A 25,233-nucleotide genomic window follows, 5' to 3' on the forward strand; every position below is an offset into this window, starting at 1 on the left:
TTCCAGGATTCAAAGGTAAGACTTTTAAAAGTGGTTGTAAGAGTACTGTTCCCTCCTATAGCTTGTTTTTCAAAGTAAAACATTTTAGCACTTATCAAGTTTAGCTCTTAGTTTACCATTTTAAGCTGATTAAATACCATATTCTTGCCTGTTAAACAAAAACATTTGCCTATATTCTTAGGTAAAACCAAACCAAACCAAAAAGCCCCCCCACCAAAATTCACAAACCAAACAAAATCCACAAACCAAAACAAAACAAAAGGAAAGCAAAACCAGTCACTCAGTCACACCTTATTTGGATTTTCTGAAAAAAATCTTTTAAAAGTCCTTGCAGTTAATCCTATAAGTGCTCCCCCTACCTTTATTTTTTGGATACTGATATTTTCTGTATTTGGAAATCAAATTTTGCTTACTAAACCCTTAACTTATGGTGTTGGGCTCTGGCACAGGGCTCCCGAATCCCCACTCCAAGGCTCCCTAGTTACATGAGCTCTTGGTTGTTTCTTCTTGTTTCTTTTTTCTTTTCTTCTTCTTCTTTTTTTTTTTTTTTTTTTTTTGGAGATGGAGTCTTGCTCTGTTGCCCAGGCTGGAGTACAGTGGCACGATCTCAGCTCACTGCAACTTCTGCCTCCCGGGTTCAAGCGATTCTCCTGCCTCAGCCTCCCAACTAGCTGGGATTACAGGTGCCCACCACCACACCCAGCTAATTTTTTATTTTTAGTAGAGACACAGTTTCACCATCTTGGCCAGGCTGGTCTTGAACTCCTGACCTCATGATCCACCCGCCTCGGCCTCCCAAAGTGCTGTGATTACAGGCGTGAGCCACCGTGCCCAGCTTTCTTCTTGTAACTTCTTTAAGCCTCAATTTCTGCTCCTCTAAAATAGGGGCAATTATATTGTGAACCCAAAATATCTGAGAAGAGCCTCAGTCAATTTAGAACGTTTATGTTGCTTACGTTAAGGACGCACCCATGGCACAGCCTCAGGTGGTCCTGTAGACATGTGCCCAAGGTGGTCGGGGCACAGCTTTGTTTTCTACATTTTAGGGAGACATGAGACATCAATCAATATTTGTAAGATGTACATTGGTTCAGTCCGGAAAGGTGGGACAACTCCAAGTGGGGAGGGACTTTCACGTCCTAGGTAGGTAAGAGACAACTGTTGCATGCTTTTGAGTTTCTGGCCAGCCTTTCACTGAATACATGATTTACAGGAATAGTCACTTATGCCTACTCTGGCTTAGTGAGACTATAGGGCAGAGCAAGCAATCAGATGTGCATTTGTCTCACACGAGCAGATGGATGACTTTGAGTTCTGTCTGTCCTTTGTCCACAAGAGATTTTCTTGTGGGCAAATTGTGAGGGAGGGAGGTATATGGCTTTAAAAAATCTTTGTTGCTATCTTATTTAGTAATAGAATGGAAGGCAGGCTTGCTCACTGCAGTTCCCAGCTTTAATCTTCCCTTTGGCTCAGTAATTTTGGGGTCCCAAGATTTTTTTTTTTTTTTTGAGACAGAGTCTCACTCTGTTGCCCAGGCTGGAGGTCGATGGCACGATCTCAGCTCACTGCAACCTCTGTTCCCAGGTTTAAGGGATTCTTCTGCCTCAGCCTCCTTCGTAGCTGGGGCTACAGGTGCACGCCATGCCTGGCTAATTTTTGTAATTTTAGTAGAGACGGGGTTTCACTATGTTGGCCAGGCTGGTCTGGAACTTCTGACCTCAAGCGATCCACCCATCTTGGCCTCCCAAAGTGCTGGGATTACAGGTATGACTCTGCGCTTGACTCCAAGATTTATTTGCCTTTCACAATATGAACCCTATGTTATAGGGTGAAGATTAAATATGACATTGTACCTAAGAATTTAGAAATTCACCTGACAGTATATGTAAGCTAAAATCCATTTTTGCATTTAATTTTAGTCCTGTCTACATTTAAGTGCTAGCATAGTTAGCTAGGTAAAAGATGAACTGTCTTTGGATAATTAAGAATGCTTCTATCCAAGTGAAGTTTTAAAAAACAATGCTTCTGGAGTCCCTGGAACAGGTGGCACAAATTCAGTCAATTGATACCCTCTGGTGTCAAGTCTTACAGAGAGAGACAGCAAGTCTCTACCTCAGTGCGGGAAGAAAGGGAGAGCAAGCCCTTCCAGGGCTATAGGTTACAATAAAATGACATTCCTTTTTACCTTGTACCTGGTGCCAGGGCCATATCCCACAGATTCAAAATTCAGCTCGGTTAGTGCAATCTGTATGGGTAATCATAACGGTTGTTGACCTATGTGATAAGGCCCCTCAACCATCTGAATGGACTTCCCGCTCAGCCAGGGCACATTTAAAATGTAACCTGAGGCCGGGCGCGGTGGCTCATGCCTGTAATCCCAGCACTTTGGGAGGCCTAGGCGGGTGGATCGAGAGGTCAGGAGATTGAGACCATACTGGCCAACGTGGTGAAACCTCGTCTCTACTAAAAATACAAAAATTAGCTGGGCATGGTGGCACATGCCTGTAATCCCAGCTCCTAGGGAGGCTGAGGCAGGAGAATGGCTTGAACCAGGGAGTTGGAGGTTGCAGTGAGCCGAGATCACACTACTGTACTCCAGCCTGGGGACAGAGCCAGACTCCATCTCAAAAAAAAAAAAAAAAGAAAAAAAAAAAGAAAAAGTAACCTGAAAGACTGGTTCAGGTCATGAAGAAAAGTGGGGCCTGGGCCATGCCTCATTATACCTGTCAGGCATTAACATTAACATAGACTTTAAATCTGATAAGAGGCATTTACAGTCTATTCTCGCTGTAGCCTGCTACCTGAAGGCTTCCTCTGCACAATAAGAACTTTAGTCTTCACAATCCTTTAACCCAGACATTTGCTTTCTATTGATCCCAGGTCTTTAGATAAACTCAACCAATTGTCAATCAGAAACTTTTTAAATCTGCCTATAACCTGGAAGTCTCCCCACTCCCACCCCATGCCTGGCTTCAACTTGTTCCACATTTCTGAACTGAACCAATGTATTTCTTAAGTGAATTTGATTGAAGTCTCATGTCTCCCTAAAATGTATAAATCCAAGTTGCACCTCAACCACCTTGGGCACATGTTCTCAGGACCTCCCGAGGGCTGTGTCATGGGCCATGGTCACTCATATTTGGCTCTGAATAAATCTCTTCAAATATTTTACAGAGTTTGACTCTTTTTGTCAACAATACTATGAAGGGATTTGAGGGAAGGAAATCGCGGGGCTCACCATTGTGACAGGGATCTTCTGGGGGAAAACCCATGGTCACCCCAAAAGACTCCAGAGGTAGTACATCCTTGTTCCAGATCTGGTCCACAGTTTATATTTGCCAGACTCTTGACTAGCAGCACACAAAGAGCCACCTAATGGGTTTGACACAACCACCAAGACCAGAGAATAATGTATAAAGCTGGAAAGTCAATTTGCTACTGGTATACAGTAGGAGCTGGATATTTAGGTTCACTGATCACCACTTCTATCTATGAAGACAACTCCACAGGGAAAGAAGTCCCACATCACTAAGACGTTGTTTGGACCCTAACCTCTAAACAATGGGTCTGTGTTGGATGAGTTTAATGAGGATGAGCTTAAAGAGGGGGAAAAAAGCAGGCTAGCAGGTTATCACCAACTTAAAATAGCAGGTTCTCTCCTACAGAGATAGAGACCCTCGTTAGTCCCACCCCATCCACAGATATCAGTGTATTAGTTTCCAAGGATTGCTTTAGAGTTTCTGAGGAAGTACAACAACTGAGTGGCTTAAAACAACAGAAATTTATTACATGACAGTTCTGGAAGCGAGAAGTCCCAAATCAAGGTGCAGGCAGAGTAGTGCTTTCTCTGAAACCTACAGGGGAGAATCCTTTCTTGTCTCTTCTAGCTTTGGGTGTCTGCTGGCAATCCTTGGACTTCCCCAGTTTGCAGGTGCTTCCCTCCAGTCTCCACCTTTGTTGGCAAGTGGCTCTTTTCTCCTCGTGTGTCTCCTCTTCTCGTAAGGACACGAGCTATGCTGGATGATAATCTCATAACTAAACTAACCGGCAACAAACCTATTTCCAAATAGGGTCATTAAGGTCATTTTTTTTTTTTTTTTTGAGTCTGAGTCTCTCTCTGTCACCCACGCTGGAGTGTAGTGGCTCACTCTCCACTCACTGCAACCTCTACCTCGCCAGGTTCAAGCGATTCTCCCACCTCTGCCTCCAGCAGCTGGGATTACAGGCATGTGCCCCACGCTTGGCTAATTTTTGTGTTTTTCTTTTTTTTTTTTTGAGATGGAGTTTCACTTTTGTTGCCCAGGTTAGAGTGCAATGGCACAATCTGGGCTCACTGCAACATCCACCTCCCGGGTTCAAGTGATTCTCCTGCCTCGGCCTCTCGAGTAGCTGGGATTACAGGCATGAGCCACCACACCCAGCTAATTTTGTATTTTTAGTAGAGACGGGTTTCTCCATGTTGATCAGGCTGGTCTCGAACACCCGACCTCAGGTGATCCGCCCACCTCAGCCTCCCAAAGTGCTGTGATTACAGGTGTGCGCCACCATGCTCGGCTAATTTTTGTACGTTTAGCAGAGACAGGGTTTCACCATGTTGCCCAGGCTAGTCTCGAACTCCTGGCCTCAAACAATCCACCAGTCTCGGCCTCCCAAAGTGCTGGGATTGCAGGTGTGAGCCACTGCACCTAGCCTGCATAGGGTCATATTCTGAAGCACTGAAAGTTAGGGCTTCAACATATCTTTGAGGGGGACATATTGCAACCCATACAGTATTCTTGGAACTTTAAATTGCGTGAGTTTTTGTACTAGAAATTCACTGCCCCTTCAGGCACTATGCATTCCTCTAGTCTTGTCACTCTTATGACTTTAAGAAATACAGTATTTGGTCAGTTTTAGCTGAGAAAGTAAACTTTGATGACTTGCATCAAACAGGGACTGGCACACGACTCCTGGAATTTCCGGTAAGAGAATGTGAGTAGGGGGACAGTTGCCGACTAGGTGGCTGAAAGATCACACGTCAACAAACTTTGAGGGATACATAATTAAAAAACTAGCTTCAACCCGGGAGGTGGAGGTTGCAGTGAGCCGAGGCGAGATTGCGCCACTGCATTCCAGACTGGGCAACAGAATGAGACTCCGTCTCAAACAAACAACTAGCCCTTATAATTGTGTTTTTTTTTTTTTTTAAACAGGTGCATCTTTACACAGTTAAATTTTACTACTTTTTTTTTTCTGCAGATAAAAACTCAGGAGTTGGGAAATGAATAAATATAATAATCAATATGAGAAAACCATCATGATTTATCAAGCCTGGATAAATAATTTAATAAGTTCAGCATAGAAGACCTTGCTTTTCTTTCTTTCTTTCTTTCTTTCTTTCTTTCTTTCTTTCTTTCTTTTCTTTCTTTCTTTTCTTTCTTTCTTTCTTTTCTTTCTTTCTTTTTTCTTTCTTTCTTTTCTTTTCTTTTTCTTTCTTTCTTTCTTTCTTTCTTTCTTTCTTTCTTTTCTTTCTTTCTTTCTTTCTTTCTTTTCTTTCTTTCTCTCTCTCTCTCTTTCTTTCTTCCCTCCCTCCCTCCTCCCTCCCTTCCTCTCTCTCTTTCTTTCTCTTATTGATTTCAGTAGGTTTTCCAGGAGCAGGTGGTGTTTGGTTACATGAATAAGTTCTTTAGTGTGATTTGAGATTTGGGTGCACCATCACCCAGGCAGTGGAAACTGCACCTAATGTGTAGTCGTTTATCCCTCACCCACTCTCACCCTAGCCCTTATAATCTTAAGATTTTTGGCTATTTAGGGACATCTCATTCCTCACTCTCTTCTTTGTTGCATTCTCTCTTTCCTACTCCATTCCCCCCACCTTCCAAGTAGGACTACCTTTAGTAAGAGTGTGATACGCGTTAACATAATTTTTCAAATCTTCAAAATTGAGGTATAATTACATACAGTAAAATGAGAATGGCATGCAAATTTGTGCCTTTTTAAAAGCTTAGTAAACGTCATAATTTGGTTATAATTTTTATTTTTCTGGATGCATTTGCTTTTCCTCACATCTACCATGCTCAGCCGTACACAGCTGCCCTTTATTTTAGAATTCTCTGAAGTCCTGTGTTGTACACAGGGAGCTTCTCCTGACTGGAACAACCTTACCTGGCACCACTCTTCCCTCAGGACCCAGATTCTTCTTTGAAACCTTTCCCTAGCCCCTTTGAATACTGCAGCTCTTTCAAAATGTATGTGGTTCTTTTTTCCCTGTTCAATTATTAATCGAACTAGGTTGAGTTCCTCCTCCAAGAAGGAGGTGGGGGTGCGATGTAGCTTGTCTGATTTTGCATTCCAAGTGTGTACCCCAATGCCTGACACATAGTAGGTGCTCCATATACGTTTACTGTCAATAAGTGACAATATGGTAAATTCAGAGTTTTCATAGCGCGGTCACACGATCTCATTTAATGCCTATTACAACGCTAAAAAATTCTAATTACTACCATCCTATCATTCTTGTTTAGAGTGCGGAGACTGAGAGGTTAACGGTCTTGCCCAGCGCCAGTCAACAGCAAAACGGAACTAAAATTTCAGGCTGGACACCACATAGCGTGTCGAAGTCAGCACGAACTTGGCGCTGTGACTTTTCCTTAGAGGGGCCACTTCGGCTTACACTTCCGGATCCTGGGCACTGAGACGCTAAAAACCCCGGCGGGCAACTGGGGAGCGGGACTACATCTCCCAGAGAGCCCCGGGGCTAACCTGCAGGTGAGTGGTTGACATTGATAGCCAATGTGGCTGCGAGGAGCTCGTGCAGCCCAATCACAGGCCGGAAGGGGCGGGACCTCCCACGCCAAGGCCAGATTGAGCGCAGAACTAACGGCGCTCTGAAGAGTCCTAAACGTCCACGGGGCTTAGAGCCGGATGCCACGTTGTCCTCCTCTCCGGGTTTTCTCTTGGGTCCTTTTCTGTGCCCTCCCGCGACTCCGCCTCCGGCCGCGCGTGTCTGGCAGCTAGGCAGATACCAAGGACTGGCCGGGAACCCGGGAAGAAAGCACGTGCTCCAGCAGTTGCCGCGCCGCGCGTCTGCCCGTCAGCCCCGCGCCCAGCCCCGAGAGAGGCCCTAGGGCGCAGCGGGCTTTCGGGGTCCTCAGTTACCCCGCGACGCGAGCCAACGGGAGGCGTCAAAAGACCCGGGCCTTCTGTGGCAGGTTCGCCTGGCGCTGGCTGGCGTGGCCCTTGGCCGTCGTCACCTGTGGAGAGCGCGTCTTCCCCGCCGCGCCCTCTGCGCGAGGAGGAGACTCGACAGCATGTCACCCGCGCTCCAAGACCTGTCGCAACCCGGTAATGCTGCGACCCCGTCCGCGTGGTTCGGTTGTGTTTCTTAACTCGTGCTGTGGCCTCCTAATCCCTGGGGCGATTCCCTTCTGCGGCGGGAGACGCCCGGCGGGGTTTCCCCGCGTGTGGGCGGCACCTTGAGAACTCGGCGCGGTAGCCCGGAGGGCCCCGTGATTTGCTTTACTCTTTCTCCGACCTTCACCTCTGCCTCCTCAGGCAAACCGTCAAAACCTGCAAAAAGCTTCCTCCCCTTGCCCCCGGAACACATTCTTAACGTCACAGTAACTAAACTTTCCAGTTCGACGCAGCATAAACCAGCTGGGCCCCCTGAAGTTTCGCGTGGTGTGACGTAAATATTGTTGTTCACCTATTGCCAAAGAAAGTTCAGGCGCGGAGACACAGACGAGGAAACTCAGAACTCTTTAAAATTACTACTTGGAACTTTTTGTTTTCTGCGTCTACGCATACTGCTGCAAAACCGCAATATGCATAGACTCACTGTTAAAATAGATGAACAGACCCCACCTCCAGATACCGAGATGGGACGTAGTAATTTCAAGCGATTCTGATATTGGTGGCCCTGGCATCAACAATGAGAAAAAGCTAGTTTAGCACAAGAACTGAGCGTAATGTTAGCTTTGTAATGAGCTCTGGATCTCTAAGGTCATGCCTGATTATAATTTGTGGGCAGATACGCTCATAAAAACGTACGAGATGTAGAACCGAGAATTAGTGATAAGTACAGAACAGTAAATATCCTATGACATAGTGGGGGATGTTTAGCTTCAGGAAGAGGGGGAATACTAAATTCGTAACGTGCAAGGAAATTTATCAGAGGTTAACTGGTAACTCTTGATTCTTGGGTTCTGACAACGGGACTTATAGGATTGTCCTTGAAACTAGTGGGACTGTGGCTGAGAAAGACATCACTGCTGTTATTAAATAAGATGTAAACCTCTTAAATAAGATTTAAGATCGCTGCTGTTATTAAATAAGATGTAAACCTCTATGAGAGGTTTACATCTTATTTAATAAATGATCATAGGGAGATCATATGTTTATTTGGATAATATCTTTTACTCATAATTTCTGGCCTCCCCCTTCCCATTTAATTTAAACAAGTAAAGTTATTTCCCTTTCATCTGAATTTAGGTGTCATTATCAGAAGCAAAATGCCACTGAAGACTTAAAATACTGTGAATAGTGAGTGATTTTTTTTTTTTAAACAGAAAATGAAAATTGTTGAATGTTTGAATCTAGCCTAATCCCTTCACCCCAAGGCTGGCTTCTAGAGTTGAGCACTGAGTGGAGTTTAACCAAGTCTAGGGCCTCTGAAGTTCTGAATCAGGCCAGTGCGCCTAGAAAAGACCTTAGAGGTAGTCCAGCATCTGTCTATGTGAGCAACTTCTTTTGGGATTAGAATCAGATTTTAACTTCCTAATATCCCTTAGTAGTTTACTGGTGTACAATCTTAATGAAATTTTAATGGAGAGCTGAGAATTCTTGATTCTCAAGGTTGGGCCTTAAAACGAAATGCGACTTCAGACCATGTTTGTGTGCCCTGGGGAAGGAGGATGGTGGGCTAGCAAATACATCTTGGGAGAAAATTTTAACTACAGCTTCTAAAGGTTTCTTGGTTTCATCCTTGCTTAGTACTATGAGTGTTATTTGAAACTCAGTTGATGAATGATTAATGAAGGAATGAATAAATGATCCAGTTAATTGCTATCAGCCTAATTCTTCTCTAGGTTATTAAAATCAAAGGAAATAATATATATTAAAAATGGAATACTGCACAAGCGAAGAGATGCCCACAGAGAGGCTGGGCGTGGTGGCTCGCATCTGTAATCCCAGCACTTTGGGAGGCTGAGGCAGTCGGGTCACCTAAGGTCAGGAATTCGAGACCAGCCTGGCCAACATGGTGAAACCTCATCTGTACTAAAAATACAAAAATTGGCTGAGTTTATGGTGAGCATCTGTAACCCCAGCTGCTCAGGTGGCTGAGGCAGGAGAATTGCTTGAACCCTGGAGGCGGAGGTTGCAGCGAGCGGAGACTCCAGCCTGGGTGACAAAGTGAGACTTAGTCTCCAAAACAAACAAACAAACAAAAAAACCCAAAAAACAAAGTGTAGCAAGTGTGTGCAAACTAGAAATTAGAGATCCGAAAATGAAAGAGAAAAGTATCTTGCAAGTGACTTGTAGGTCAGTAGTAAGACTTTTTAATAAAGCAAAGAAGGGACACTGGTGAGAAAGCATTGGGATCATTTGATGATAATGCAGAAAATGAAAATGTGCTTTTGCTGTATGTGTTCCCCATTTAGCACAGTGGAAAGAGGAGTCCTAAGTAAGTCAGACCTACTTGGGGTCATTTTACCTTCAGGGGAGATGAGTTCTTGACACTGCAATTTGTAACTTACATGCACATATTAGAAATTTATTTGTTTAGGCCTTCATCTTGTCATTCTTTAGGCTAGTTCTTAAAGGTGGTGCTAGCTGACTTACCCCGCCTCCAAATCTGACTAGGGCTTTAACCACTTATTCCCATGTTTATTTTTTGGAACACTTGCTGTGAATCAGAATATTGTTAGCTAGAAAATAAGATGTTAATGGCAGGGGAAAAAACCCCACAAAGTATATTCCCTTAATCCACTCAAAACTGGAGAAAATACTGTGTGATCTCTTAGGCTTACAAGCCAAGAATGTTCCTTGGGACTCTCCTCTGCACTGCAGTTATTTACATATACTTATATACATTAAACATAAAAATATTTCTGAAATAGTGTTATAACTAGTCAGCTAAATGAAGGAACTAACTGCAAAACTATATTCTTATATTTACTGTGAAAGACAATCAGAAAGAACCGGCTTTATTTAGAACTTGACTAGTCAGTAGTTAAATATACAGAACGTTCTAGACCTAATGAACTGAATACAGATAAATACAATATTGTTGTTGTTGTTTTTCATAGAAGAGTGACATTTCAATAGATCCCCACTCTGCCAAGAGAAAGAATTGTCAAGGTGGCTTATTCTTTTGAGCAAGTTCTGATAGTAATTAGAAACCGCTGAATTAGAATGGTAATTAAAGCCAGTGAAAAATGACCTCCTACTGGAAAAGCTGGAGGAATACAGAAGGCTAAGATAGTGGACACTTCATACCAACAGACCTTCTGAAGGAAGACTTCTTAGTTTCTCTAAATGGGAAATCTTACATTATCCTCTAAAGGAAAAATAAGCAAGTAGATAATGAGGAAGCAATGGTTTTTCTTCTTTTCTTTTTCTTGAGACAGTCTCACTCTGTTGCCCAAGCTGAGTGCAGTGGCATGATCACGGTTCACTGCAGCCTGGACTTCCCAGGCTCAAGCAGTTCTCTTGCCTCAGCCTTCCTAGGAGCTGGGACTACAGGTGCACACCACCATGCTTGGCTAATTTTTGTTTTTTTTTGTAGAGACGAGGTCACTGTGTTGCCCAGGCTGTTTTCGAACTCCTGGACTCAGTCATCTACCTACTTCGGTCTGGCAAGTGTTGGAATTACAGGCGTGAACTGCCACACCCAGCCTGAGTAATGGATTTTTAAGGGCCTCAGTTGCGTAGGAGTTTTTTATTCAGTCCGCAAAATTCCTGCTCATATGTGTTTTGTTATATATTCCTTTTTGTCTGTATTTTCCATTCACAATTCTCTTGTTTCCATAGACTGCCTTTTTCACATATATTCGTATATTTATACATTTTGTTGTAAACTCTATAGGTATTTTTAAATTCACATTGTACATTACATTCTGGAATGTACAAGGAACTAACACAAATCAATGAGAAAACAAATTAGCTTTAGACACTGAAGAATCTTCCCCCAACCTATTGTCTATTATTTTTGTCTATGGTGACTTTCATTTAACAGAAATCCTTGGTTTTTGTGTAATCAAATTCATCATTTTTTTTAAAAATTAAGAGGTTGGTCTTTTTGCATCTTAAGAAGTTCCTCTTCATTTGAAGTCATAAAGTTCTTCCACATAAATTATACAGTAAGTTTGTCAGGTTTCTAAAAAACCAAAGCAGATGTTTTTAAAAACTTTTGATTTCTTGCCTATATGGTGGCTCAACAAACAAGATACCAGAATTTGCATGTGTGGAGCTGGGTTGTTTTATGGTAAATAGTGAACTGTCTTAAAGTCCAAAAACAAAGCTTATTATTTCTGGATTGAAAAGGGTATACCGTAAGGGCCCCATGGAAAAGTACTAAGACTTTTTATAAAAATGAGAGGAGGGGTGGAGGCTCTCTGAGTGGTTAGATTTGCTAAACATGTGTGCACTCGCTCAGTGGAGAAGATGGGAAGAAGGGCGTGTAAATAATAGGATATTGATTGATATTGATTAATCATTTTGCTGATGTCAAAGAATATACTTCACTGTCTGTGGAAAAGATTGCCTTTTTTTCCCTAGAAAGTTTGAATACCTTTTAAATATGAAATGTCACGTGTATGACCTATTTCGCCACTGCCACACCCCATGCTCACACCAGCCTTATGATTCAGTCACCCACTTAAGTTCACGTGATGTCATTTCAGGGAGAATTGCAGCTACATCCTTTTGAGAAGAAAGCGATTCATTTGGGCATGTAGGTTACAGTCTTTAGTTCATTGTCTTCTCATTCCTCATGTGAAATTATCTACATTTAACAGCTTTCACTGGGTATTTTCTTCTTTCACGTGACTGAAGAAGACATTACCAAACCTGCAAGTATGCCATTCCCGCCCCAACGTGAACAACTGAGAGCTTCAGGCTTTACATGATTTTTCACAGCCCACTGAACTTTGTAATATATAGAACACAATCGTTAGAGCTTCAGTCCCAGCTCTGCAATAATACCAACATAATACGAGTAGCTAATATTTATCAGATGTTTACTATACATCAAACACCAATGTCTCATTTCATGACTTGTGTGACTTAAGAGGTCCAGTTCTTAACATATGGTCTCATTTTGGTATCACAATTCCAATGATGAGGGCAGGGCCGATGTTCCCTCATCTTGCTGAAGCACAGAGAGGACTTGTCTAAAATCCCATAGCTACTAAGGGGAACTGGGGCTAAAACCCAGATTTCTTGGATTTTCACACCCTGCCACTATTAGCTTAAGCCTATCAAATTCTGAGTGCTTATTGGCTGGTAGGGTAGTCACATCATGGAGTGCCTAAATTAACGCTGCATGTGAATTTACCGTGTCTACTATAGGTTGAAATGATGCCCACTGCCTGATGCCTACCAGTCTTTCTGTTATACATGCTTCATTAAGCCCTACCTTTTCTCCGCATTTCCCGAGAAGTGGTTTTCTTTGGTTGTTGAAGTACTTTTGGTAGATCATTAGAACTTAACTTCGTTCCTTTATCAGGAAGTGTTTTCTCTCACCTGCGAGTTCAATAAACAATTAGCCAGTGAGGTGGCTTTGGAAAGGGATAGTACATCCTGAAAGAAACAGTGCTTTGGAAAAGAAATGAGATATTGGATATTGCAAATTTTTCTTTCAGGTTACTAGAGCCATCTCCCTGAAGCCCACTTGGAGAAAGTCACTCAAAAAAGTTCTGTGACCACCATTTAGCCCCAGTTCCTGTGTTGTATACTTGAGACCCTGGACAGTAAGACAAGGCAGGGTTGTAAGTTTGCACCCAATACCAGCTTACAAATATTCTTAAGTTACTGGTTTGGGTTTTAAATTATCTTTGCCTGTTGTTTCTCATCTACCCTCACTTTTTTGTCATTTCAATTAAAGAAATATTTGCCAAGTACTGACCTTGGTGTTGCTAGGCATGAGCTCCAAGGAGCTCAAATAGCTTAGAACCAGCTCCGTTTGACTTCAGCTTTTCTTGCCTCTTAGGGAGCACAGAAGGAATGGGTTGGTGTCATTAAGGTTTGTTTTGAGTAACATGTATTCACTCTGATATGCTATAGGGAGTTGTTGAAGGTGTTTGAGCAGAGGAAGCAACTGGTTTAAAAAATTGTTCTATAGGAAGATTTATCTGGTAGTGGTTCATAGGATGGATTGGAACACAGGGCGACTGGGTATGGTGGTGATCTCTTACCTTTGTAGAACACTTGATAGTTTACAAGGCACTTCCATAGATGTATGATCTCATTTGCATGGATGCAAACTAGAGCTCAGAGAGGATTGGTGATAGCTGGCCTGTGTAGTAAGGGCTTGAAGAAAGGGGTTGTCATAGGGCGAGAAGGTGGGACCATTGTGCATGGCATTTTAGAGGCCAAATCTATAAGGCTTGGGATCTAAGTAGATGTTGGTTATTAGGGAGAATAAGGAGTCAGATAATATTGAGATTTTATGGTTAGTTTTCTGGGAAGGGTGTTGCCATTTACAGAAATCAGGAGATGAGACAGAGAATATATGCAAGTTTGGTTTTGAATATTAGATTGAGGGGCAGGTGGGTAGTTGAGGTAGCGATATCCAGTGGATAGTTTACAAGCTGGGTCTAAGATTGGGGCCAGGTGTTTTTGGTATTTAGAAGGTCATTGGCGTCTTTAGAAAGTAATTTCAGGAGAGTGGTGGAAGAGGAAGCCACCTCAGAAAGATAAGAAATCGGTGGTTGCTGAGGTGGAACTGTGGGAGTGGGAAGGGCTAGATGGGGGAGCAATGGGAGGTGTTGGTGATCATGCGCTCTTCCTTGGGTGCAGAAAGAAGGGAAATAGAGGAGCCAGACTGCAAGAGGATTTTGAGGTGGAGAGGGTGTGAATTTGAGGAGCCTCCAACAGAAGACTTCTTTGTATAGGATTAGGTGAAATCACTTGTGGAGTGAGGAGGAAAAGGATTTGGTGCTAAAAAAAGCAGAAATTGGGACAGCAGATGTTAGAAGTATTGAGGGAGGTCAAGAAAAGGTGAACCAAAGAAGAGGCTGAACATTACAAATTTTCAGTGACTCCAGTCAGCATAGTTTTGTGGCTTTCCAGTAGGTCATAGAAACCAGAAAGCAGGATTAGAAGGAGTAAGCATTGGGCCCTTTTCTGGACTGGGAATTAGAAGTCAAGGAGCGTGGGGAGAGTTGAGAAGTTCAAGGGTGTTAGCCGGTTATTATTTCATAATTGGGCAGAGATGAGTAAAACTCTGTTTGCAGGCCATTATTAGTTCTGGCAATAGGTGAGGGAGAAGGTCAAAGCTAATATTTTAAAGAGTAGTTTGGAATTATTGATGGTTTTCAATTTTCTCTACTAAATCATTTTATTTAGGGAGAGCAAAGTCTTGTATCACTGGCCCATTATTGCCTGTTTTCCTCATCTGTAAAGCAGGAGAAGTTATAGCCTACCTTCACCTTGGTTTTGTGCTTCACCAGGGATTTTGTGCTGTGTGCAATCTTGTATTAGGCTTTGTTAGATTTAACGGCCTTTTTGGGCAGCATTTTCCTATATAGAGTTATGAGTGCATCTTTTATGAACTCCATTTACTCCTTATTGCAGATTATTATAAATTTCTCTCAAGCTCCTCCCTCACATATCTTTTTTACCTTTCATTCTTTAAAGTAAAACTTCCACTTTCTTTAAAGCAGGTCTGAAGAAAACCCCGCGGGATGAGATCGATGCCATTCTGCGGAAGAGGATTATGCTGCTGGATGGAGGGATGGGGACCATGATCCAGCGGCAGAAGCTAAACGAAGAACACTTCCGAGGTCAGGAATTTAAAGATCATGCCAGGCCGCTGAAAGGCAACAATGACATTTTAAGTATAACTCAGCCTGATGTCATTTACCAAATCCATAAGGTAAAGTATTCCCAGGTTCCGAAATGTATTCATTCTGTTATTCTGCGAGCTATTTCATGTATCAGGGCAGATTGCTATGCCGAGTGCTCTGGAGAATAAAGAAGAAAGAGGCAGTTTATTCAGAAAGCAAGTTTTAGACATCAAATAAAAGTTATGCACTGTGTTGGGCACTCAGGATAAGGGGATGAGATAGATAGGTTTTCTGCCCTTGAGGCATGTAAACTCTAGTGAAAAACTATGAGATTCTGGACAAATAAGGGTTTTCACAGTAGTGAATGTGAGAAAACTATCTTATTCAAGTCACTGCAACAGCCCTGATGAAGAAATGCTTAAAGGTGGTGTCTTAGCTTCGGCTGCTATATTACCTGTTACCATAGACTGGGTTATACAAGCACACATTTATTTCTCACAGTTCTGGAAGCTGGAAGTCCACAAAGTGCCAGCAGATCCTGCATCTGGTGAGGGCCCTCTTGTTTATAGATAGCTATCTTTTTGTATCTTTACTTGACGGAAAGCAGATAAAGGACAAAAAAACTCATATTTCTTCTTACAAGGGCACTGTTGTGGTCTCAATGTTTGTGTCTCTGTGAGATTTGTATGTGAAATCCTAATGCCCAGTGTGATGGTATTAGGAGGTGCCCTTATAAAGAGGCTCAAGGGCGCTTATTCACCCCTTCCACCGTGTGAAGATACAGTGAGAAGATGCTGTCTATGAACTAGAAAGCTGGTGCTCACCCATTATAAAATTCTAAGATACAACTATCACTCATGTGTTTCATATTTTAGTCTAGTTTTCTATATTTGGATTTTAAAAAATTAAATTGGGATTACATTGCTTCGTACTGTCTTATAATTTGCGTTTATTACTTATATACCATGAGTGTTAAATATTCTGAAACATGATTTTAATAACTTCATAATCTATTCTTTGTATATATCATCATTTATTTAACTAATCTTCTTATTCCTAGGCATTAAGTTTATTTTCAATTTTTCTTGTTCTTTTAAAAAAACTTAAATTAGTTCTTATGAAACAAATCTCGTAGATAATATATTCCCATTTGACCATACTCTAAATTGCTAATTTTTCCCTAGAGATAACTCTGATGTTAGTTGGTGTGTGTCGTCCCAGATTCTTTTGTTATGCATTTTCATGTATGTATATGTGTGTATACGTGAGTGAATATATATGTAGAAAACTCATAGTACTCTGTTTGTGTGTGTGTTTTAATTTAATGGTGTCGTGCTTTACATATCATTCTATTTTTCTTTTTTTATTTAACGATACTTTGCAGAATCTTTCCATGTCAGTATTTGTAGATATCCATTTTTTTTTAGCTGTCACATGGCATGTAATACAGTGGATATATTTTAGTTTATTTAGCTATTTCCCTATTGGTAGATATTTAGGATGTTTGTTATTGTTACTATAAATATGCATATCTTGGTTTTTTCCTCCCAGTGCTTCTGCAAGCATTGTCCATCGACTTAAGAGGGGTTGGGTTTATTCAGTGTTGGAAAATCAAGGGGGTTAAGTGATTCCAGGGTGCTAGTCAGATTGAGGTTGAGATGATGCAAAGAGTGGAGCCAGGAACACGAGTTTCGAAGAGAGAGCACAAAGCAGCATCAAGATCTTGAGGGTTTCAGTAAGGATGTGATGCTGGTTCAGAGGGACTAGGAGATGTAGACTGAAAAAATTGTGGTCAGATGTTGAAATCTCTGAGATGGTATACTTCTCCGTAGCCATCAGGTTCTGCCAAAGCAGGAAGAAGATAAGGGAACAGAACTACCGTTTGTTGAGTGCCCATTATGTGCCAGACACTTGATGTTGTTTTTTTGAGACAGGGTCTCACTCTGTCACCCAGGCTGGAGTACCGTGGTGCCACTGTGGCTCACTCTAGCCCACTGTGCCTCACTTGAACCTCTGGGCCCAAGCAGTCCTCCTGCCTTAGCCTTCCAAGTAGCTGGGACTATGGGCATGTGCCACCATGCCTGGCTAATTTTTTGTATTGTTTTGGTTAGAGACAGGGTCTTTCTGTGTTGCACAGACTGATCTTGAACTGGCCTCAAGCAGTCCTCTCACCTTGGCCTCCCAAAGTGCTATGATTATATAAGCCACCGTGCCTGGCTGATGTGTTACTTTATATTAGCAGATAGCTACCCTGTGAAGTAGGGTTATAATATTTTTGAATGAGGAGACTGAGACTCAGAGAGTTTAAGGGACTTGATTAAATTCTTATAACCTTAGGATGTTAACATTGTCTGAAGTCAAGTTCTGTGTTTATTTATTCATACCACATGCCTTTCTGTGAAATCCTTACACCTTTTTTGCATCTCTACCTTCTAATGCAGTGCCTTACTCTTAGTAAGTGGTCAAAAGATAGATGGTGATAATAGTGGTAATGAAAGGGCATGTTTATTCCGGTGGGACAAAAAACTCTAAAGCTCATAATTGACATTATAATCTCTTGTTGCAGGAATACTTGCTGGCTGGGGCAGATATCATTGAAACAAATACTTTCAGCAGCACTAGCATTGCCCAAGCTGACTATGGCCTTGAACACTTGGTAAGAATTCCATTGTTCCATGTGTCTAAGATACTTACAAGCGTTTGCTGCATTGGTAGTTGCTAGTGAGTAAAGCACTAGAAGCTGCAGAGTCAAGCTAATGCCTAGTTATCTGTTGTTTATGATGAGACGGGGAAAACGGTGTGAATCCTTCCTGCTTGTGAACATGGTGGCCCATTCATTTTCCAACTGGCTGCTTTTATGGGCAAGTAATAATCAAGTATAAATGATACTTATTATGCAGTAGCTGTTGGTAAAGGCATAATCATTGGCCGTATGCACACAGTATTGTGACGCCTTTTTGAGTATTAGATGGCAGCCTTGGTTTCTTTTTTACAAATTGTGATTAAATACACATAACATAAAATTTATCATATTTAAGTATACACTTCAGTGGTATTAAGTACATTCACAGTGTTCTGCTATCATCACCACTGTCCATTTCCAGAACTTTCTCATTTTCCGAAACTGAAACTCTGTACCCATTAAACAGTACTTTCCCATTCTGCCCCCAACTCCAGCCCCGGCATACTCTGTTCTACTTTCTGTCTCTATGAATTAGACTATTCTAGGTACCTTATGTTGAATCATATAGTATTTGGCCTTTTGTGACTAGTTTATTTCACTTAATGTAATGTCCTCAAGGTTCATCCTTGTTGTCGTGTGTGTCAGAATTTCCTTCCTCTTTAAGGTTGAATAATGTATCATTGTGTGTGTTGCTTATTCATCTGTTGATAATTTGGGTTGCTTCTACCTTTTGGCTATTGTGAATATGCAGTGTTGCTATGTACATGTGTATACAAACATCTATTCAAGTTCTCACATTCAGTTTTTTTGTATATATACGCAGAAGTCGAATTGTTAGATAATACGGTAATTCTATGTTTAATTTTTTGAGGAACTGCCATACTGCTTTCAGAGTGGCTGTACCTTTTTTTTTTGAGCCTGGGTCAGATAGTATAGTACATATTTCGGCTTTGTTAGCAAAGTCTTTTGCAACTACTCAACTCAATCATGTAGTGTGGAAGCAGCTATAGACATTATATAAATGAATGGACTTACTTTATCCCAGTAAAACTATTTACAAAAACAGGCAGTGGACCCTATTTGCCCTATGAGCCGCAGTTTGCCAACACCTGTTTAGGATATTCTGGTTATTAAATTCCTGGATGCGGTTATTCAAGACACATAGGATCTTAGGAATTCAGAGGAACTTGAAAATCACGAGTCTAGGTTCTCCTGACTTGGTCTGTGGAAGAGCTTCTGGAGGGCCGTGAACCTTCTTAAATCATAGGCAACACTGTGTGTGTGTGTGTGTGCATATTTCCTTTTTATTTCCTGGTGAGAGGGTTCATAGCCCTTTATCAAATTCTCAGGTGGTTAATAATATGCAAAAAATTCAGAATTACTGATTCCAACTATTGTACACGAATCAGGCCCGGAAAAGTTGCAGTGGGAACTGCCTGGTCAGGCAGTGACTGACTAGTCCTTGCACCTGTGTGTTTTGCCTCTTAAGCCTATGCTGTTTCCATTGCTTTATTTTTTTCTTAATTCTCAGAATATTTAACTACATAGGTTATTCTCTGACATGCTAGATGTCTAGGGATTGCCCTTTTACCAGCTAGCTCATGGTTTGGGAGGAGAACCTAAAAGCAGTTCTCAAGGATTCTTATCTTTGCTTGCTGCCTTTCAAGTCTGGAGCTGATACGCCTGCTTGGCTAAGATTTCACTCAGACCTCAGATTAATTCACTCTACATTTTGTTACTGAAGAACACTGGGTATTGGATGGTCATGAATCCATTATTTATTGTGTGGAGGAAAAGAAGAACAAGCTAATGTTTGTGGTTGATACATTAGGCCTACCGGATGAACAAGTGCTCTGCAGGAGTGGCCAGAAAAGCTGCCGAGGAGATAACTCTCCAGACAGGTAAGGAATGTTCTTCTCTTTTTTTGCACACGTGGTTCCTTTGATATAGTCAGCTATAACTTGGCTGTCCTTATTGCAGTTTTTCCTTATGTGGCCTTTGGCTTATGAGCAACACTGCAGACACTGTATTTTACATATTTGTAGATTACTTCTCTGCAGTTTCATGATCAAGCACTCAACATCTTTGAATTGATGCCAACCCTGTGGTCCTCAGGTTGCTCTTTCAGCCTGGTTTAGCCTGGCTTGGTAGCGAGGCCCCTGACTTCCTTGTGTATTTAGAGATGAAATAATTTATGTCTCTTTGGAAGCACATCATCAGGTCATTAAAAGTAACAGCTGGCTGTTTTGATGATCTTGGCTATTATTAGGATATTTGATCTCATTTTTTTAAAGCCACCCTCGTCCCTGTGATTAGCTGATATAGGTAGAGATATTGCCTTTCAAGCATTTTCCCTTTATACTATTGATGTCTTGAAGGCTCTGTGAAGCACACAAAAAAGTGTGGCATTAGATTCAGTCTTGCTGGTACTTGAAAAGTGGCTCCTGAAATAACTAGCCTCCTGGCAGGATGCCATCAGAACACTTGGGCACCAGCTGGTAGGAGGCTTTGAGGGAGGGAAAGGAATATAAGAAATTTATGGAGCCCCTTAAGATTTGGAAACGTGAAGTTATTGCCAACGGGAAAGCAAAATTGCTGTGAAGTTATACACAGCATACTAATGAAGACCAAAGCAGTTTACATGAACTCTGTTTCTAAGAGATAATGTTTAAATTCATGGAAAAGCATAGACTATTACTCCAGCAGAGTCACAGGTCAGAGGACAGTGAACCAGCTAAAGCAAGGAGAGATAAGGACATTTTTCTTATACCCACGTTATTGGTTAGCTTTGGGGATGCGAAAGAATATTTGGGCCTGTAACTTGTTCAAAAGCTGGTTTATCAATTAGCTGATAGTCTTCTCCAGTTAAATTACAAAGCATAGTAACCAGGTTATTGAGTGGCTAAAGTCATCAAAGGTAGTGAGCGGTATGACCCTGGCTTCTGTGTAATGAACACAACTTCCCACGTCATTTTTAGAAGCACCTGGACTCCAGGGCAGAGGAAAAGTTATTGAAGAAAGATTTGCTTTGCTTCATACTTCAATTTCAGGCTTTATAATTGTTAATCCTGATTTAGTATTTCCTTCTAGTGAAGGGCCTGCAATATGGTACTAGAAAGCATTTCAAGTTAAATGCTACTGTGAGGTGATTTTGCAGAACTTAAGTTCAAAACCTTTAGGGCTTTATAAAAATAGGAGGAGAGGGAATTTGTCCAAACACAGCTCTGGTGATAGAAAAGGATTATTTACTGAAATGTTTTAGTCAGTTGTGTGAGAATTCAGAGTTTTGGGGACTGGTTTTGTGATGATACGTGCATGTCTCCTATATGGCATAATTTCCTTAATGGGCTCTGGGGCAGCCCCATGGTCAAATATATATAAGCAGAATCTATGAATCATCTAAGTTGGATAAAGACTATAAGTAGCCTCTTGCTAGTTTAGGAGAGGTCAAGTTTTATTGTCAAATTGAAAAAAAAGTTTGGGCTTTTAGAGCTTTTTGGATTTCAGAGTTGTGTACAAAAGATTATAGATCTGTGTTCTAGAAAAAAATCTTATTGGCTATTCATTCACAGCAAAAAATGTTCAGCCACTTAGAGATTTCACACGTGTTTTTCTTTTCCCAAAGGAATTAAGAGGTTTGTGGCAGGGGCTCTGGGTCCGACTAATAAGACACTCTCTGTGTCCCCGTCTGTGGAAAGACCAGATTATAGGAACATCAGTGAGTATTTACTGTATATAATCGTTGATCTTGGGCAAGTACCTCTGTGCTTCAGTAAGCTATAAATCTGTAAAATGGAACCAATAACAGGGTTTACCTTAGAGTTACTGTGATTTAATCCATGTAAAAGGTGTACAACAGTGCCTGGAATATAGTAGACATCTAAATAGAAAGTTAGCTATGATGATGATTATTATTTGAACTTGCTTTCAAATGTATATGGTGTTATGTTAATGCTGCTCTGTCAGCTGTGGAAATGAAACCAACTAAAATAAAGCTGTAAACTCAGAAGTTGAGCAAATTTGGATACTAGGTTTGTGATCTATTATAGAATAGCCCACGATATCCTCATTTATCAGAAGGCAGTCTGTACTATCTAGACATCTGTATTAGTCCATTTTCACACTGCTGATAAAGACATACAATTTACAGAAGAAAGAGAGATTTAATGGACTTACAGTTCCATGTGGCTGGGGAAGCCTCATAATCGTGGCAGAAGGCAAGGAGGAGCAAGTCACATCTTACATGGATTGCAGCAGGCCAAGAGAAAGCTTGTGCAGGGAAACTTCCCCTTATAGTACCATCAGATCTTGTGAGACTTATTCACTATTACAAGAACAGCACGGAAAAGACCTGCCCCCATGATTCAATTACCTCCCACCAGGTCCTCTCACAACACGTGGGAATTCAAGATGAGATTTGGGTGGGGACACAGCCAAGCCATATCAACATGTTGGCATTATACATGTTATAAACTACCATATATAAACATACTTATATTGAGATCTGACAAAACATCCAAATATCTAGGTCAATTTCTAAGCATCAAGACTGTAGAAAACAAAATGCATTAAAATATCAGAGCTGAATAGTCATGATACCATGTCTGGTAGTGCAGTCTGTGGAGATGACAAGATCAAGCAAGTATAGTTTGTAGGTTTTTGGTTTATGGAACTTTGTGTGTTGTGATACCACACTTTTTCACCAGGAGCTGCTCATACCAGGCTTATGTGTTGTTGATGCTCTCTTTGGTCTAGACATGCCAGTGGGGAGCTAACTTCTCCTTGCTCTTGGGCTGTACAAGGCGAAGTACAGTAAGTCTTCACTTAACGTCATTCAGATTCTTGAAAACTGCATCTTTAAGCAAAATGATGCATAGTAGGCCCTCAATTAATGTCATTTCCTTCAACAGAATTTCATTATAATGTTGATTAGAAAGAAAGTACTGGTTTTGTTACATATTAGTCAAAGTTGCAATTTCTGAGAACCTGTCAGTGATGCTACAGGAGGACTTTATTGTATAGGCTTCTCTATTGGATATCTGAGCATTTTTTCTTTTTTGGTTGGGAGATAAAATGGGGAGAGAGATGATCTCTCATTTGGAAATAGATAATCAAATACATTTCTTTTTTTTTTTTTTTTTTTTTTTTTTTTCAATTGAGACAGCGTCTCACTTTGTTGCCTAGGATGGCGTGCAGGGGCACAATCTTGACTTACTGCAGCCTCCACCTCTTGGGTTCGAGCGATTATCCTGCCTCACTCTTCCCAGTAGCTAGGGCTACAGGCGTGTGCCATCATGCCTGGCTAATTTTTATATTTTTAAAGTAGAGTTGGGGTTTTACCATGTTGGCCAGGCTGGTCTTGAACTCCTGACCTCAAGTGATCTGCTCGCCTCAGGCCCCCACAGTGCTGGCGTGAGCCACTGCACTGGGCGAGTCCAAGACATTTCTAACAAAAATTTTACCTAGGAGTGATTGAACACCTTTTGTTTGAGACTGAAATTGCCCACCAGATAGGTTTATTCTCTGACAGTTGGTGTAAGAGCAGAGACAAAATCTGCAGGCTTGCAGCCCTTTATCACAGAGTGACTTCAACTCAACCTGCGACCTGTCCACATCACTGTGGCATGTTTCTCACAGCCATCTCTTAACCGGTTGATTGAAATGAGCTGTGGAAAGAATAATGTATTTCAGAGATGTTGAATAAGGGGTACATGTTCAAGAAATTCGTACACCTTCCTTCTCACTCCTCAGCTTGTACATGGGAAGTGGAAGTTATGTGGCAGATGTTTAGGAACAGCTGCCTTCAGCTTACTTATTTACCTTCTGTCCCTGCCACCTTTCTTTATTTGGTTTCTTACAAAAGATCATGTTCTTATGGTACTGGTACCAAAACAGAGATACAGACCAATGGAACAGAACAGAGCCCTCAGAAATAATACCACACATCTACAACTATCTGATCTTTGACAAACCTGACAAAAATAAGAAATGGGAAACGATTCCCTATTTAACAAATGGTGCTGGGAAAACTGGCTAGCCATATGTAGAAAGCTGAAACTGGATCCCTTCCTTACACCTTATACAAAAATTAATTCAAGATGGATTAAAGACTTAAATTTAGACCTAAAACCATAAAAACCCTACAAGAAAACCTAGGCAATACCCTTCAGGACATAGGCATGGGCAAGGACTTCATGTCTAAAACACCAAAAGCAATGACAACAAAAACCAAAATTGACAAATGGGATCTAATTAAACTAAAGAGCTTCTGTACAACCAAAGAAACTACCATCAGAGTGAACAGGCAACCTACAGAATGGGAGAAAATTTTTGCAATCTACTCATCTGACAAAGGGCTATTATCTGGAATCTACAAAGAATTAAAATTTACAAGAAAGAAACAACCCCATCAACAAGTGGGCGAAGGATTGAACAGACACTTCGCAAAAGAAGACATTTATGCAGCCAATAGACACATGAAAAAATGCTCATCATCACTGGACATCAAAGAAATGCAAATCAAAACCACAATGAGATACCATCTCACACCAGTTAGAATGGCGATCATTAAAAAGTCAGGAAACAACAGGTGCTGGAGAGGATGTGGAGAAATAGGAACACTTTTACACTGTTGGTAGGACTGTAAACTAGTTCAACCATTGTGGAAGACAGTGTGGTGATTCCCCAAGGATCTAGAACTAGAAATACCATTTGACCCAGCCATCCCATTATATTTGGGATATGCCCGAAGGATTATAAATCATGCTGCTATAAAGACACATGCACACATATGTTTATTGTGGCACTATTCACAATAGTGAAGACTTGGAACCAACCCAAATGTCCAACAATGATAGACTGGATTAAGAAAATGTGGCACATATACACCATGGAATACTATGCAGCCGCAATAGTTCATGTCCTTTGTAGGGATATGGATGGATGAAGCTGGAAACCATCATTCTCAGCAAACTATCGCAAGGACAAAAAAACAAACACTGCGTGTTCTCACTCATAGGTGGGAATTGAACAATGAGAACACTTGAACACAGGAAGGGGAACATCACACACTGGGGCCTGTTGTGGGGTAGGGGAGGGGGAAGGGATGGTATTAGGAGATATACCTAATGTAAATGACGAGTTAATGAGTGCAGCACACCAACATGGCACATATATACATATGTAACAGATCTGCACGTTGTGCACATGTACCCTAGAACTTAAAGTATAAATTAAAAAAATAAAAATAATAAAAAAGAAAAAGATCATGTTCTTAACTATGCATTCTAAACCAGCAGTAGTTCACAGGTGCCAGACCTACACTTGAGATACCCTAGGGCCATTCAGAGGATATTGATGACTGATGTGCTGGGTGTGATTTATTTTTTGCAGCATTTGATGAGCTTGTTGAAGCATACCAAGAGCAGGCCAAAGGACTTCTGGATGGCGGAGTTGATATCTTACTCATTGAAACTATTTTTGATACTGCCAATGCCAAGGTGAGCTAAGGGAGTAAAAGCAGACAGGGCTGGGCTGAGGGCTGTGGGAGAGTCTCCTGATGTT

The 25,233-nt window shown here is 41.3% G+C and overlaps 1 protein-coding gene and 1 long non-coding RNA gene across 6 annotated transcripts in view; one reads left to right on the forward strand and one right to left on the reverse strand.

Annotated features, from left to right (window-relative positions):
* The window catches only part of LOC116271677, a 29,256-nt gene extending 14,354 nt beyond the window's left edge, over positions 1-14,902 (reverse strand). The window contains exons 1-2 of the long non-coding RNA XR_004180352.1: positions 14,823-14,902; positions 12,617-12,723 (exon numbers count right to left, since the gene is read on the reverse strand). This is a non-coding gene — a long non-coding RNA (uncharacterized LOC116271677). The remainder of the gene's footprint in view (positions 1-12,616; positions 12,724-14,822) is intronic.
* Positions 5,934-25,233, forward strand: part of MTR (5-methyltetrahydrofolate-homocysteine methyltransferase) — a 105,878-nt gene continuing 86,578 nt past the window's right edge. For 3 of the 5 annotated variants that reach the window (XR_002519114.2, XM_031659757.1, XM_003893718.5), the window contains exons 1-6: positions 5,934-7,323; positions 14,862-15,076; positions 17,554-17,643; positions 19,502-19,571; positions 21,296-21,388; positions 25,063-25,169. Coding sequence is in view for 3 of the 5 variants with exons in the window: in XM_031659757.1 (XP_031515617.1) it covers positions 7,290-7,323; positions 14,862-15,076; positions 17,554-17,643; positions 19,502-19,571; positions 21,296-21,388; positions 25,063-25,169 (609 nt within the window). In the remaining 2 variants the exon portion in view is untranslated. The remainder of the gene's footprint in view (positions 7,324-14,861; positions 15,077-17,553; positions 17,644-19,501; positions 19,572-21,295; positions 21,389-25,062; positions 25,170-25,233) is intronic. The other 2 variants (XM_021931685.2, XM_021931693.2) reach the window with 2 other exon arrangements.

This window comes from Papio anubis, chromosome 1 (assembly GCF_008728515.1).
Source record: "Papio anubis isolate 15944 chromosome 1, Panubis1.0, whole genome shotgun sequence".
In the NCBI taxonomy this organism is placed as follows: domain Eukaryota; kingdom Metazoa; phylum Chordata; class Mammalia; order Primates; family Cercopithecidae; genus Papio; species Papio anubis.